A 14,211-nucleotide genomic window follows, 5' to 3' on the forward strand; every position below is an offset into this window, starting at 1 on the left:
CCAAATTAAGTTTTAAATTTTATTCTTCAGTTGAAATGGGCTATGAAATATTTGATTTAGGAATAGGCCCATTAAGGACATAGTAACAGAAAATGATTATTAAAATTGGGTTCAACTAAATATACATATTTTTTTTATTAAATAGAGAATCAAAAAACACGCTGGCGGGGTCATAATCACTCGTGCTTTACCTAAAAAAGCCAGACGAGCATGGGAAAATGTAGTTCGTCCTGCAAATATTTTTCCTTGCTTGTGCTGCTGTCAGAGAATCAAAGAGAATGTATGCTGAACCTCTTCAAAATTTCAGGGGAACTTGTTTCCGAAAACAAGGAATGTCAAAAAATGTTGATCCCCAACTCCCTATCTTAATTGAGCGAGGTCAGACTTGGTCTTTTAACATTGTTGTGATAGTCTTAAACTGTAAACTCAGCAATCTCACGCTTGGCGGCCCGAATTTTAAAGCCATCTCTACATTACTTGAGTGTCATTTTCGTGCGTTCATTTTGCAGAAAGTCTCCAGTACCAGCTACCCATGCTGGCTACAATTGCTCAAACTGGAGACGGGGATTTCCATCATCAGTTTGGATGGTTGGGAGCTTCACAAATCAAAGTTAGAAATACAATTACCACCAATGAATGTTAACATAACCCCTTTTCTAAAAACTTGAATGCTCTCTCTCTGCATGTAAATCTCAAAGTCCAAGATCACTGAGATAAGCTGTGGGATTCAGATTAATCCAGGGGTCAAAAACCATGGATTTCAATTGATATTATTTTGCCATTACAAATCATGGTCTTATTGTTGTCTTTTTGTGTGTGTGTTGGTTAATTGTGTGCTAAAATTTGTTAAAATTGAGAAGAAAATTTAAAATTAATTAAACGAGCAAGGCTAGAAGACCTATTCAACCCCCCTAGTTCTTACTGACATTGCGGGATGGTTTGCTGGATGACTGTTTAACATATCAAGAATGAGGCTTTGTTTGTCTATGAATGAATAAAGTGATACACAATTATGAGAGAGAACTCTTCTATAGCCGATTTCAGATTGAAAAGCAGGCACTCAGAAACAAGTCTCATTGAGTAATGAGTATTGAATTGGATCTCAATAGTGTCTAGTGAAGTGTGGTCTGTCAGATGTGAAATTTACCCAGATTTTATCTTACTCTGCCCATATGCCTTGTTTGGTGAGATGAAGTCGAGCTAGACATTTTCTTGTTAAAACTATACATGCAATATAAACATTGGATAGAGCTTAATGTCACACCCCGTTAGCGCTTTAAGGGGGCTTGAAAGTGTCTAAGGCCGCACGGGAGCTTGAAAAGGTTCAAGTCCGTGACATTAAGCTTGAAAACTTCAATTAGCTCTGCTGAGGGTTTCCTAGAGAGAGAGAGAGAGAGAGAGAGAGAGAGAGAGAGAGGCTATTAATAAAAGAAAACCAGTATCTGGATGTGTTCCAATTTAGAAGGAATTTGAAGCCCAAGTAGTTCTCTGCGTGAGTGGGTTCAAACAGAGTTGAGCACGCTTGACAGTTTCTTAAGTCCCACATCGGTTGCGAGATAAAAGGGTGAGAGGGAAGCTGGGCTATAAAAGAGAATGCCTGCTCCGAAAATTCTTATACCTTTTTTGGGCCTTTTGGTTAAGATCTAGTGTTTGTTCTTATCAGTTTAATATTTGATATGTGGGCCAATGGCACACAAGATATTAAATTTATTTTTTTAGGGGAACGATCCATCATAGTAGTTTGTTGCTGGGGTCCTTGCACGTCGCCTAGCTGTTGCACCATTACCTTGGCCGCGCCCCATCCAAATTAGTTTCTAAATTTTAGTCATCTTAGCTTTACGACTTTGGTCTTAAAGCTTAAGCCCAGTTAGATTGGGACAGCTAGCCCTTTAACGACAAGCCCAGTTACAAGGGCACAGCTAGCCCTTTTAACTCTATAAGCCCAGTTAGATAGGAACGGCTAGCCCTTTAACGTTAAGCCTAGTTAGATAGTTAACACACAGGCCCAGTAGGATAATTTTACCCAACATGCGTTCATATGTGAACCATATGAAAGCAAAAAATTTCTCCAATTTACTCCTTGGACACTTAGCCAAGTGATGAGCAACACCATTGGCTTCTCAAGGCAAAGAGACGACGGAATTTTTTTGATTCCCTGCCAAACCGCACTGAATGTCTGCAACTATATCTCCCAACATAACAAGAGGAGAGCATCTCCTTCAAAGATGGCTTTGTCAAAATTCCAATCTAAAACCACAAAAAAAGGCTTTTCTAAGTACCAAAGCTTCAGCCATGGTAGGGTCCTTCACTGATAAGAAGTAAAAATTGATTTGCATTAGTAACGGTACCAAAGCTGTCTCTAACCACTAGACCCCCTCCACCCTCACGAGTCTCAACTGAGAAGGCGGCATCCACATTGACTTTCACAACACGTGACGGAGGGAGGATTCCAATGCTTTCTAGACTGGACCGATTTGGACAAAAAATACTTTGGGATTTAAGTTTAAGGGCATTCCCAGAATTGCGACTCAGCTTGAGAGGCAATATCCAATAGCATTACACCTGAATTTTTTGAAAAGTCCAGTCATTTCGAACTTTACCGAGTGTTGAGACACAGCTTGAGAGGCAATAAACTATGGTTTTCATAGATGAGCCATTATTGAGTGTTGTCGAGTTTTTGAGAGAAATGAAATTGAGATTTTTCTTAGTTTATTTTTGTTGATTTGAACCACACATGTTCACGTTTGAGTTCTCTTTATGATTGTTGGTTTTGTAAGCTCTGCTTGGGAGTACATTCGAATTGATCGAAGCAGCAAATTTCATTCCGTGGAAGAAAGGGAAATGGTCATTGCGAGAAGAGGATCATTGTGAAGTGATTGCATTGGTTGAATAATTGAATAGAGAGAGATGCTATATATACAAAAAAAAAAAACAGTATCTGTTTGTATATGTATGTATGATACATACAACCTGAAGCTATAACTAAAAACCCAGATCTGAACATATCATATGATGGTAATTCACTTTGTCTTTGAGTACAACTTTATGGAAAACTATTTTCAACACCTTGAAGACACTATCATATTTTAAGTTTTTACTGTGTGTGAGAGGTATCCAAAAAATTCTGATTAGTCTGAAACTGAATCCAACACTACTTAAGTGGCCTAATATTTGATACATTTGCAATTTCAAATGGAAAATATAGTAATATTTGATACATTTGCAATTTCAAATATAGTAACTATTGGCTACACAAGGGATAGTACAAGTGATAGTATGATCCCTGTATTAAAAGAAGGCACTATGATTGTACATCACCCTGCAACTGATAGCAAACAGTATCAGTTAATGACATTATAAATATCTACACACACACAAACGCGCTCAGAACTTGGTTGAATGATAAAATAAAAAAGAATTCAATCAATGGTAAATCATTATTTTCTCTGTAGTTACATCCTCAACTTTAGAACTAATAAATTCTGCTATATCAAAAAACTATCTGACATTCTTACATTTTATCTTTCATGCAAAAGGGAGGGTAGAAGAGGGGGGAAACGCTATATTACCCGATATTTTAAGTAGCGAAAACCTGTCAACATTACACCATTAATCACAACTGGTCATTGAAACCAAATGAAAGTTCATTCTCATGGACTAAATTTGTGGTGAAAGGACAAAAAACAGTAACTACAATCGTAAAGAAGATGAATTGAGAAAGAGATTTTTTATTTTTATTTTTTTTGCATAACAAGCTAGTTATATACAAGAGACTGCATTAGATTACATTACCACCGTAGACAGAAACCACCGGTGAGTGACATGAAGTTTACCTATAAAAGCCGATCAAAGCACACCAGCCCAGTCTAGAAGAGAATGTATGCTGGAACTCTCCAAAATTTTAGGGGAACTTGTTTCCGAAAACAAAGAATGCCAAAAAAATGTTAGTCCCCAAGTCCCCATTAAAAGAGGGAGTTTGGAGACATGTATTGGGTACACATCTAACCTTTTACACTATTGTGATTGTCTTCAAACTCTTAACTCAGCATTCTCAAGCTTGGCAGCTCGAATTTTTGAGCTATCTATCGCTACATACTTCACTGTCATTTTCGTGCATTCATTTTGCAGAGAGTCTCCAGTACCAGCTCTACCCATACTGGCAACAATTTCTCAAACTTGAGACAAAGAGGATTTCCGTCGTCAGTTTGGATAGCTAGCTGCTTCACAACCAAAGTCAGTCTACGAGCAGTTGCTAACATAACACCCCTTTTCTAAAACTTGAATGCCCTCTGCATGTAAATCTTAAAGTCCAAGATCACTGAGATAAGCTGTGAGATTCAGATTCTTTAAATGATTAATCAAGGGCTCCACATGGCTTTCAATTGAAATTTTGCCACTGCTTTTTTTTTTTACTCACTCATCAGAAGTGCGGTAGTGTCAGGCACATAACCAACTGCTTTGATATGCTGAATCAAATTGTCCAAATTTGAAAAAATCAAACCTGTATCTTTATGAGTTCTGTCTCTTGCAATAAACACATGAGCCTCATTATTTAATTCAATCCAACTACAGCCAGCTTCTTTCACCACCCCATTACAGTCCATTCTCTCCCTCACCTTCTTAACATCAATCCACATATTCTTAGATGCAAAAATATTTGAAAGCAATATATATGATCCACTATCCTTTGGATCAACTGCAATAGCCTTCTCAGCTGCGTATTTACCCAGTTCAACATTGCCAGCAATTCTACATGCACTAAGCAAACTCCTCCACACTATTGCTGCTGGTTGTATTGGCATTTTCTCAATAAACTCCTTTGCCTCGAGCAGTTTACCAGCTCGCCCAAAGAGAGAAACCATGCAAGCATAATGTTCTGTCCCTGGTTCAATTCCAAACCCATGCATTAAGTTAAAGTAACGGAGTCCATCTTCTACAAACCCCACATGGCTACATGCTGAGAGCACAGCAACAAATGTGACATTGTTGGGTTTTATACCTTCTTTTATCATTCCTTCAAACATCTTAAGAGCTTCTTCAGCTTCTCCATGTTGTGCATATGTTGAGATCATTGAATTCCAACACACAACATCCCTCCAAATCGTGGAACTAAACATTTTTTGTGCCTCTCCAATATTTCCACATTTAGCATACATGTCCACCAGTGCATTCGAGACAAATGGGTCAAAGTCTAGACCTGTCTTTATGAGCTGATTATGGAACTGTTGACCATGTGGAAGACTTGCTAGGTTACTAGCTGCTGCAATGAGGGCAACAAAAGTGAATTCATTTGGTGTCTGTCTAGAAATCTGTAACTCTAAGTAGAGTTTGAGGGCCTCCTCATTTTGCATTTGTTGGGTATACCCAAAAAGCATAGCATTCCATACGACAATATCTTTATCATTCATCTCCTCAAAAATAAGTCTGGCATCTTTAACAAAAGAACACTTGGAATAAACATCTACTAGGGCACTGCCGGCAAATATGTCCAAAGAGATCCCAAATTTTATGATGAGACCGTGAATTTGCTTGCTCAATTTCAGGGTAAATAGTGAAGCTGACACACCAAGAAGGCTAACAAATGTCAAAAGGCTTGGTGTGAACAAATTAACCCTCATTTCATGGAAAAGATCCACAGCTTCATACAGCTTTTCCTCTCTTGAGTATCCTTCAATCATTGCATTGTAAGATATCACATTGTGATTGATCTTAACATCAAAAGCTCTTCTTGCATCAGTCAAGGAATCACATTTGGAGTACATATCAATCAAACCATTTTTCACAAACTCATCTAATTCAATATTAGCCTTGATAGTGTATGCATGCACTTGTCTACCCTGTTCCAGAGCCTCAACCGAACCACATGAAGTGAGAACGCTAGTGCAAGCAAAGACATCTGGCTGCCAACCCAATCTGCTCATATCTGCAAACAGCTTCATGGCCTCCCAATCAAATGAATTCTGCATGTACCCAGAAATCATTGATGTCCATGAAATAACATTCTTGACCACCATCTGATCAAATAGTTTTCGTCCTGTTTTCACTCTACCACACTTCACATACAAATCTATTAGCACATTACTCACTGAAACGTCCATTTGTGTTCCCCTTCTCAAAACATAAGCATGAATTTGCTTTCCCCCTTCAAGGAATCCAAGTATTGAACATGCACTCAAAACACTAGAGAGTACATATCTATCAGGAACAACATCTGTTTCCCTCATTTGATAGAACAACTGCAATGAGACTTCACTCCTTCCACCTCTGGCATATCCTGTTATAATCGTAGTCCAAGTAACCGCACTCTTCACCGATAAGTCATCAAAAATCCATCTTGCTTCCTGCATGTTGTCATTTTTTGAGTAAAAGTCAACCAAAGAGGTACCCACATAGACATCTTGATCAAAACCAGTCTTAAGAACAAAACCATGCAATTGGGTTCCTCTCTCAAGACCACCCAATTGGGTACAAGCACGGATAACACTAGCTAATAGATACTCGTTTGGCTTCTCACCAGAGCTTCTTTGGAACTCCAAATAGATCATTAAGGCTTCTTCACTGAAACCATGTTTGGCATACATAGAAATCACTGAAGACCAAGTTATTAGATTCCGTTCAGACATTTTATCAAACAGTACACGAGCATTTCGTAAACAATCATATTTTGAGTACACCTGAATGAGATTGTTGGTAAGAAAAGTATCGGATTGGAAGCCTGACACAACAATCTGTCCATGAATTGTTTTGTAGTACAAAATGGGGTTGCTTGATGCAGGCAAGTGCAAGAGATCGGCAAATTCATCCCTTTGGTCTCGGCGTTTCAGGGTTGGAACAGATGGGTTTTCTGAGCAAAGTAGTGGAGAATCCACTGCTAAGGTGGAAAAATCGAAAGCTTGTTTGTTGGTAGTTCTGCAACAAGAATTTGGAGGGAGTATTACTTGGCAGTAACGTCTCACATAGTAGGTTCTCATTCTATAGAATATGCTTATAGACGTATTACTTTGTTTATAGACATGTATATGTCACCACACAAATGTATAATACATAAAATTTGACCCGTTTTGATCATTCCATTTTTGCAGCTGAACAGATGCATCAAAAGCCCAGTTGAAATCTCTGAAAGTGTGCCATGGTAATTTTCAAATTCGATAACTGTTTAATTATGTCCATAAATTATTTGCCCCTTTCAAAAATAGGCTTTAAAGTTTTTACTCCACTTCTTATTTGACTAGCGCATGTCTTGTAGGGTTGATGTTCTAAAAAAAAAATGTAAAAGGGTCAAAAAAATTCTCTCTTAAACATGATTATATGTTAGCAACTATATTTTATTTTATTTTATTTTTTCAACTGATTATATGTTAACATTATATATATAATTTTCGATAATCAGTAACATCATATAATCCTTCATCTTTTTCCTACCGTTATGCATCAGGGTTGGCACTCAGTTTTGAAAACCTAGGCCCAAACCCATCAGAACGGACCGAGAGGCATTTTAAGAAAATCCAAGTCCGATATTTAGACATTAGAATTAGAATATTTTAACTTTCTTCACCAATTTACATGGAATGATAAATTAAACTCGTAACTATCTTTGTCCCAAAATTTTTGGCCTGTTTGAAAATTATAGTTGATTTTTATTACTTTATTATTGCATTGATAAAAAAAAAAATTCTAAATATATGCTCGTTAAAAGATAAAAATAATTCTTCATAATTAATGAACTTATTTAGTCAAAGGATTATAAAAAATAATACATCTATATTTGAAATGAAACATTTATTTTGAAATATTTCAAAATAAAAAATGAACAAAAATTTTGAGGACTACTATTACTATTAAAATAAAATAATGAATTTTTTATTAACTAAAAAAAGGACATAAACTACTGGTCGAGTACATTCCAAATTGGTTGACAGATACGTATATACACATATAATATTTTTTCCATCCTTAACATATCTTTAGAATCCCAGTTGGTTTGTTTGGAGTAACTTACCTTTCTACTCGATCATTATTTTTAAGACAACAATTGATCCTCTCTTAACTTTATTCTTGTTTAATGTTTGATGAGTGGACTGGTGTAATTAGGAGAGTCTTATCCCACGTTGGAGCCGAATGAAAAGTGAAATGAATGTATATGAATTGGGTGTTAATTTCACCTAACAACTTAAGTTTTTAGTATAATCGCGAAGCATCTAACCCCGTTATAACTGGGTCTAGAGTTGAACCCTATCCTAAGCCCTACCCACCTGGCTGGCTCAGGCCAGTGGTCATTTTCCCACCCTTATTCTATACCAAAAACAAGATTGGGAAATTTGAGAATGGTACATATAAAATGTTTTCTACAATGTTGAACGTAGTTACTTATTTTAATGCAAAGAATATAATTGAAAAAATAATTTTTATTTATTTATTCTTAAATGAGCTGTTCAATAATTGACTGAATAGCATTTGACCTGATATATATATTTTTTTTCCCACTAGTTTCACATGTCGACTCGTGTGTTATTATAGTAGTTGTTCTAACTTTGGCTAATTGGGTTTTCTTAAAGTACTGTTTGAAATTTGAACTATGATTTGGATCATATTGGGCCTATTGGGCCCATTACAATCGGAAAGTAAACTACTCCTGCTTCACACAGAAAATATTTTAGTGGGTTGTTATAACTTGACTGATTCTGGACAGATTGGTCATATTGGGCCCTCATTACTTTCCAAAAGTGAGACACAATGTAATTTGAGTTTAATATTCCAACTACTTTGTGGGTCTTGGTACTTATGGTCAGAATAAATCCCACGAGTTCCCACTAAGTCGTCAAGTGTTACAAAAGTAAGGGACTTGTCCAACGGTTCTGATGGATGTTGAAATGTGATCGGCTAGTATGTAAGCACTATTTAATAATTCAAATTTTTAGATAAATAAATAAATATTCACCCATTATAGTTAGTATCAAAGTTAGATTTAATCCTTGATTCGGTATCACGTCAAGCGTCCGAGTCTTCTTCCTAGGTAGGCAAGGTGGCCCGACCGCAACGAGGGCGTTGCGCACATTCGGGTGGGAGGGAATGTTACAAATAGGGACTTGTCCCACGTCGGATCTTGATAAGAATTGAAATATGCCCAAAATATTTTCCTCGGAAAATATATTTTTTTATGTAAAATATTTTTATTATTTGGTGTTCAACAAAGGTTTAGGTCGAGGTTGAGATCGAGTCCATTGGGTGAAACATATAAAATAATTCACCAAAAATTAATGAAAAATTTATTTTTGTTAGATTTTAATTTTTTTTTTCGTAAATATTTTACGACAACTAAACACCACACATAAAATACGATCAAACAAACGGAGATTTGTAAATATTTGGGATGAGAGAAAAATTAGTAACAAGTTTCAACTGAATAGTAAACTTCCTTTAATTCTAAATCCAAATCGTGAATGCTCCTAAACTTACTTATTATTATTATTTTGGGAGTCGCCTTGGATTTGGAATTATAACCTTAAATTAAAAAATTTTAATTTTCAAATCCAAAGGAAAGCAAGCCCCAAGGAAACATAAGTTCATTTGATTAGGTAATTTAAATAGAGGAGTGCTAAACATAGCAATTGTGACTGTGGCTCTGCAGTCGCAACTCCTATTGAATATTTTTAAATGGATTTGAGTTTTTCTCTTTTTAGAGTTGTTAAGTCATGCCAACACATTGGTTTTTCACCTCTTTAGAGACTCTTCATTAACCGTTGTTTTCCTACCATCTTTTCTCTCTACAGGGAACTACACTATTATCCTTACCTTACATGCTATATAATGCTTTTAGGCTCTGTTTGGAGAGGCCTCAAAGCCACCCATAATCCACCATCGTCATATTTTGTTGTTAAACAAAATTCATAGAGTCTGAATGTCGACACTTTAACTCATTTTTACACCAAAACAATTGTGACAAAGAACAGTAACCAATAAATACTAAAATATTCGTTAAAAAATATTTTTATTTTTTGATATTTGGTTGCCGTAAAATATTTATGAAGAAAAAATATAATCTAACAAAAATAACTTATTCATCAAATTTTGACAAGTTATTTTACACACCCTACTCGACAGAAGGATTTTTTCATAATTTCAGTGGGAGCAATTTTAAAATTTTACAGGTATAAATGCAAAAAAGTATAAATTTAGGGATATAAAATGTAATAATAAAAAATTTCAGTGGGGGCGGATGCTATCACTGAGTCCTTCACAGATCCGTGTGTGCCTCAATCTCTACTTGGACCTTTTTCAAATACCGAAAAATAAAAAAATAAAAATATTTTACCTAAATAAAAAAAATATTTTACGTCAAAACAAACATATTAAAAACATATTAAAAATATTAATTTTTATTATTACTTACAGATTTCAGCATGTAAAATTCAATTCTTAAAATTTTTAATTTTATCAAATAGCGCGATAATGAGAAGAGTAAAATAAAATATAAAATAAAGACAAAATACCTACTATGCTTAGTTTTTTGCTCTATTTTTTATTCACTTTTTTTCCTGGTCTTAGGTATAAAATTTTGAAATTGGTAGGAGGTAAGCATAAATTCAACCATGAAAGGTAATCACCAGAAAAATTCCTAATATTTGCTCGTAAACTGGGTAGGTATGTATCCTACACATCAAACCTACTAAGAACACCAGAAGCGACCACAAGAATCGTGTGTTCAAGGGAAAAACACGCTTCAATTATTAACTGACCCAAAAAACAAAAAACGGGTCACACGAAAAAGACATATCACTAAAACATGCTATTTCAATATATAAAAACTTTATAGAACATGACATTTTTGTAGAAGTTTTTGTTTATATGTATATATAATATATATAATAGAACATGATATTTCAATATTTAAAACATGATATTTCAATATATAAAAACTTTATAGAACATGACATTTTTGTAGAAGTTTTTATTTGAAAAGCAATATAGAATTATTTTATTGAAGGAGTTGACATGGGAGGATTTCATATCTTCTCTATTTCATCGCATCTTTGACTTAAGTTGCGATATTGGTTGATACGCGATGTATTCGTCAATTTGTAACTTTATTTCAAGTATCCGATACCGTTACACATTTTCATGAACTAACCTCAAGGGCCATTCCAAAATAGACTAATATTAGTAATATTATATATTTATTTATTTATATTATTTGAAAAGCAATATTCTTTTATTGCTTTTCAAATAGCTAGAGTACTATTTGATTTATTTATATTATTTGAAAAGCAATTTCATTTTTAGCCCAGTTAAAAATAATAATAATATAAATAAATAAATAAATATATAATATTACTAATATTAGTCTATTTTGGAATCGCCCTTGCGGTTAGTTCATGAAGATGTGTAACGGTATCGGATACTTAAAATAAAGTTACAAGTTAATGAATACATTGCGTATCAACCAATATCGCAACTTAAGTCAAAGATGCGATGAAATAGAGAAGATATGAAATCCTCCCATGTCAACTCCTTCAATAAAATAATTCTATATTGCTTTTCAAATATGATCAAATATTGATTTTTCTTAATCATAATATTCTTTTCTAACTTCACTAATTAATTGAATATGTAGGGTTGATCATATGTACAAATTTAAAATTTTTATTTTAAAAGTATGATATGTTTTAATCATTTAATGTGTGAAACGTGTTAAAGAATATTTAGAAAGTGTTGGCGTGTGACTACACAAATACAAGTCCTTAAAAACGCGAGTACTTCTTTTATTTTAAAAGTACCATATGTTTTAATGTGTGAAACGTGTTAAAGAATATTTAGAAGGTGTTGGAGTGTGACTACACAAATACAAGACCTTGAAAACGCGAGTACTTCTTTAGTATCATGAACAATGCATCTAATCTTGTAACTTTTGTCACTGGTATAGTGTTTCATCCTCATCCACAAACATCCTTTGTGCACAAGTGTACACATTCACTGGTAACAAAAATTACTGTGTCACTTTTTATTTTCTCAAGATTGTAAAAAAAAAAAATACGTTACAAAAGAAAAATAAGTTATTTTTAAAATGCTGTCAAGGAAGTTCTATCAATATAAATTTATTCTTTTAAGAAAATAGTTGCCATGTCATTTTAACTAAAATTGTATATTTCTTCAATTTCATGGAGACTAAAATTCAGTGGCACTTTTTCACCATTTAAAGTTGAAAGTGAGATTTTTTCTTATTTGCTGGATCAAACTGTAATGGATGAGGGTTTGCGAGAGGAATGCACTAGCCGATTTATTCTTACTTGCTCGATCAAACTGATTCTTAACTATCTATTATGATATTTTAAAATTATATGATTTTAAAAAGGATTGGCAAATATACAAAATACCTCTTGATGTTTCACCATATGAGCGTAATACTCCCTTGTGGTACAAAACTGAGCAGATCAACTATAGTAGTTCAAAAAGTGAACACATTGCCCCCTAAAAAGTGTCGGAGCTCACTTTCAGTCCGACCACAATGTTAATTTGCCAAACTACCCCACAATGTTCATTTACGAAAAGTGAGCTCCAACACTTTTCAGTAGGGGGAGCAATGTGCTTACTTTGAAACTACTATGGTTGATCCGCTCAGTTTTGTACCACAAGGATATTCTTCTCATATGGTGAAACCTCATGGAGTATTTGCACTTTTGTCAAAATGATATTTTTATATTTTAAAATAAGAGTTTGAAGGGCATTTTGAACCTTAATAATAAATCTTGATACATTTGTAATTATTTTATTTAACTTAATTAAATTAAAAAATTAACTTTTAAAATTGATAATTTTGTTATTTAGATTTTCTAACTCTATTGATGTGTAAATTTTTATTTATTTTTTACGCATCTAATCAACAGTCAACATTTTAATTGATTGGGAGAAAATTTTTATTTTTATTATTATTATTATTTTAATGTAAAGCCCAATTTCTAAGTGGATTTGGTGAAGCCCCAAAAACGTGATAACAAAATTATCTTGTTCAGTCGTGGCCACACAAGGGACACACACCCGGATTGCCCCATCCCATCCCCATCCGCATCTAATAATTGTCCTGCACCCTACACGGATAACTATCACATCCAGATCTCCAATCATATTTTTGTTTTAATGGACAGATGATTTCAACAATGACAATTTTTATTTTATTTTAATTTAATTATATTACTATATACAGTTATACAGGGATAGCTAAATGGATGGATGGGTATATCTATTATATCTCCAATCATATTCTGTTTTAATGGACAAAATATACGTGTTTAAATTTAAGTCAAATAAAGCAAGAGTAAATTCGAGAACAGTAATATAAGAGCGACATAATTAAGTCATAAGTAATGATAATTTGAGTAAAAGAGCGTATGAAATGTGATAACGAAAATGCGCTCGAAACGTGAGAGTGACACATGTTTAAAAAGATTATGTGACTTAAGTCAAAATCACACGCTTAGAGGCATTTTTTACATGATTTTAAACTATCAACTTATCCACCTTAAAAGGGAAAGAATATAGTAATTGAATAATAAAGAATATGAACTTCTTGAGACAGGAGGGGGGAACGGGGGAGTAAAACCTTAGGTTAATACTACTCTGTTTAAAATTAGAATTTATGAAATTAAAAAAAAAAAAAATTGATTCATAATTATAGAAAATTGAATTAATTATTTTTAAAATTTATCAATTTCAATACTTTAATTCTATACCTCCAAACACAATCCAAATTCATTAAACGTTTGTTAAGTGCAACTACGTGTACTTCTTTAATATATAATTTTCTGAAATTTTGTCAATTTCAATATTTTCATTCTATATCTCCAAACACAACCTAAATTCATTGAAAATTCATTAAGTGCAATTACGTGTACTTCTTTAATATATAATTTTCTTAAATTCTGTCAATTTCAATATTTTAATTTTATACCTCCGAACACGGTTTAAATTATAGATGCCTTAATAACCCGAGTTAGTGCCTCCAGTGAATATTAGAGTGCCAAATTTTGACTTTCTGCATTTACTAATCTAACTCCGCACCTCATTAAGTGCAAGTATTTGAAAACTATAATAATTATTTTAAAAATATCATTTAAATATTTTTTCAAAAAAAAAAAAAATACTGCTCATACCAAACATTACACTGCGGAAACATATAAAAATACCAAATTAGTGTTTCAATTTTTAACCACTATTCAC

At 33.7% G+C, this 14,211-nt stretch overlaps 1 protein-coding gene and 1 non-coding gene across 2 annotated transcripts; one reads left to right on the plus strand and one right to left on the minus strand.

Annotated features, from left to right (window-relative positions):
• Positions 1-1,616: 1,616 nt before the first annotated feature.
• On the plus strand, positions 1,617-1,804 carry LOC132287234 (U2 spliceosomal RNA). Its single transcript, XR_009472964.1, has one exon. It is a non-coding gene; the product is annotated as a U2 spliceosomal RNA (small nuclear RNA).
• A 1,740-nt stretch (positions 1,805-3,544) lies between these two features.
• Positions 3,545-7,171, minus strand: LOC132286131 (pentatricopeptide repeat-containing protein At4g39530). The gene has a single exon (XM_059788398.1). It carries the CDS (start codon positions 6,969-6,971, stop codon positions 4,410-4,412), a length of 2,562 nt encoding a protein of 853 aa, XP_059644381.1. The 5' UTR covers positions 6,972-7,171; the 3' UTR covers positions 3,545-4,409.
• Positions 7,172-14,211: the final 7,040 nt, after the last annotated feature.

Source organism: Cornus florida, unplaced genomic scaffold (assembly GCF_030987335.1).
Source record: "Cornus florida cultivar Cherokee Brave unplaced genomic scaffold, ASM3098733v1 CherokeeBrave_3.0.0_Hap2_Chr11, whole genome shotgun sequence".
NCBI classification, from domain to species: domain Eukaryota; kingdom Viridiplantae; phylum Streptophyta; class Magnoliopsida; order Cornales; family Cornaceae; genus Cornus; species Cornus florida.

What these genes read in the sequence shown, in the direction of transcription:
- LOC132286131 (XM_059788398.1), bottom strand. Translation starts at nt 6,971, where the DNA reads ATGAGAACCTACTATGTGAGACGTTACTGCCAAGTAATACTCCCTCCA.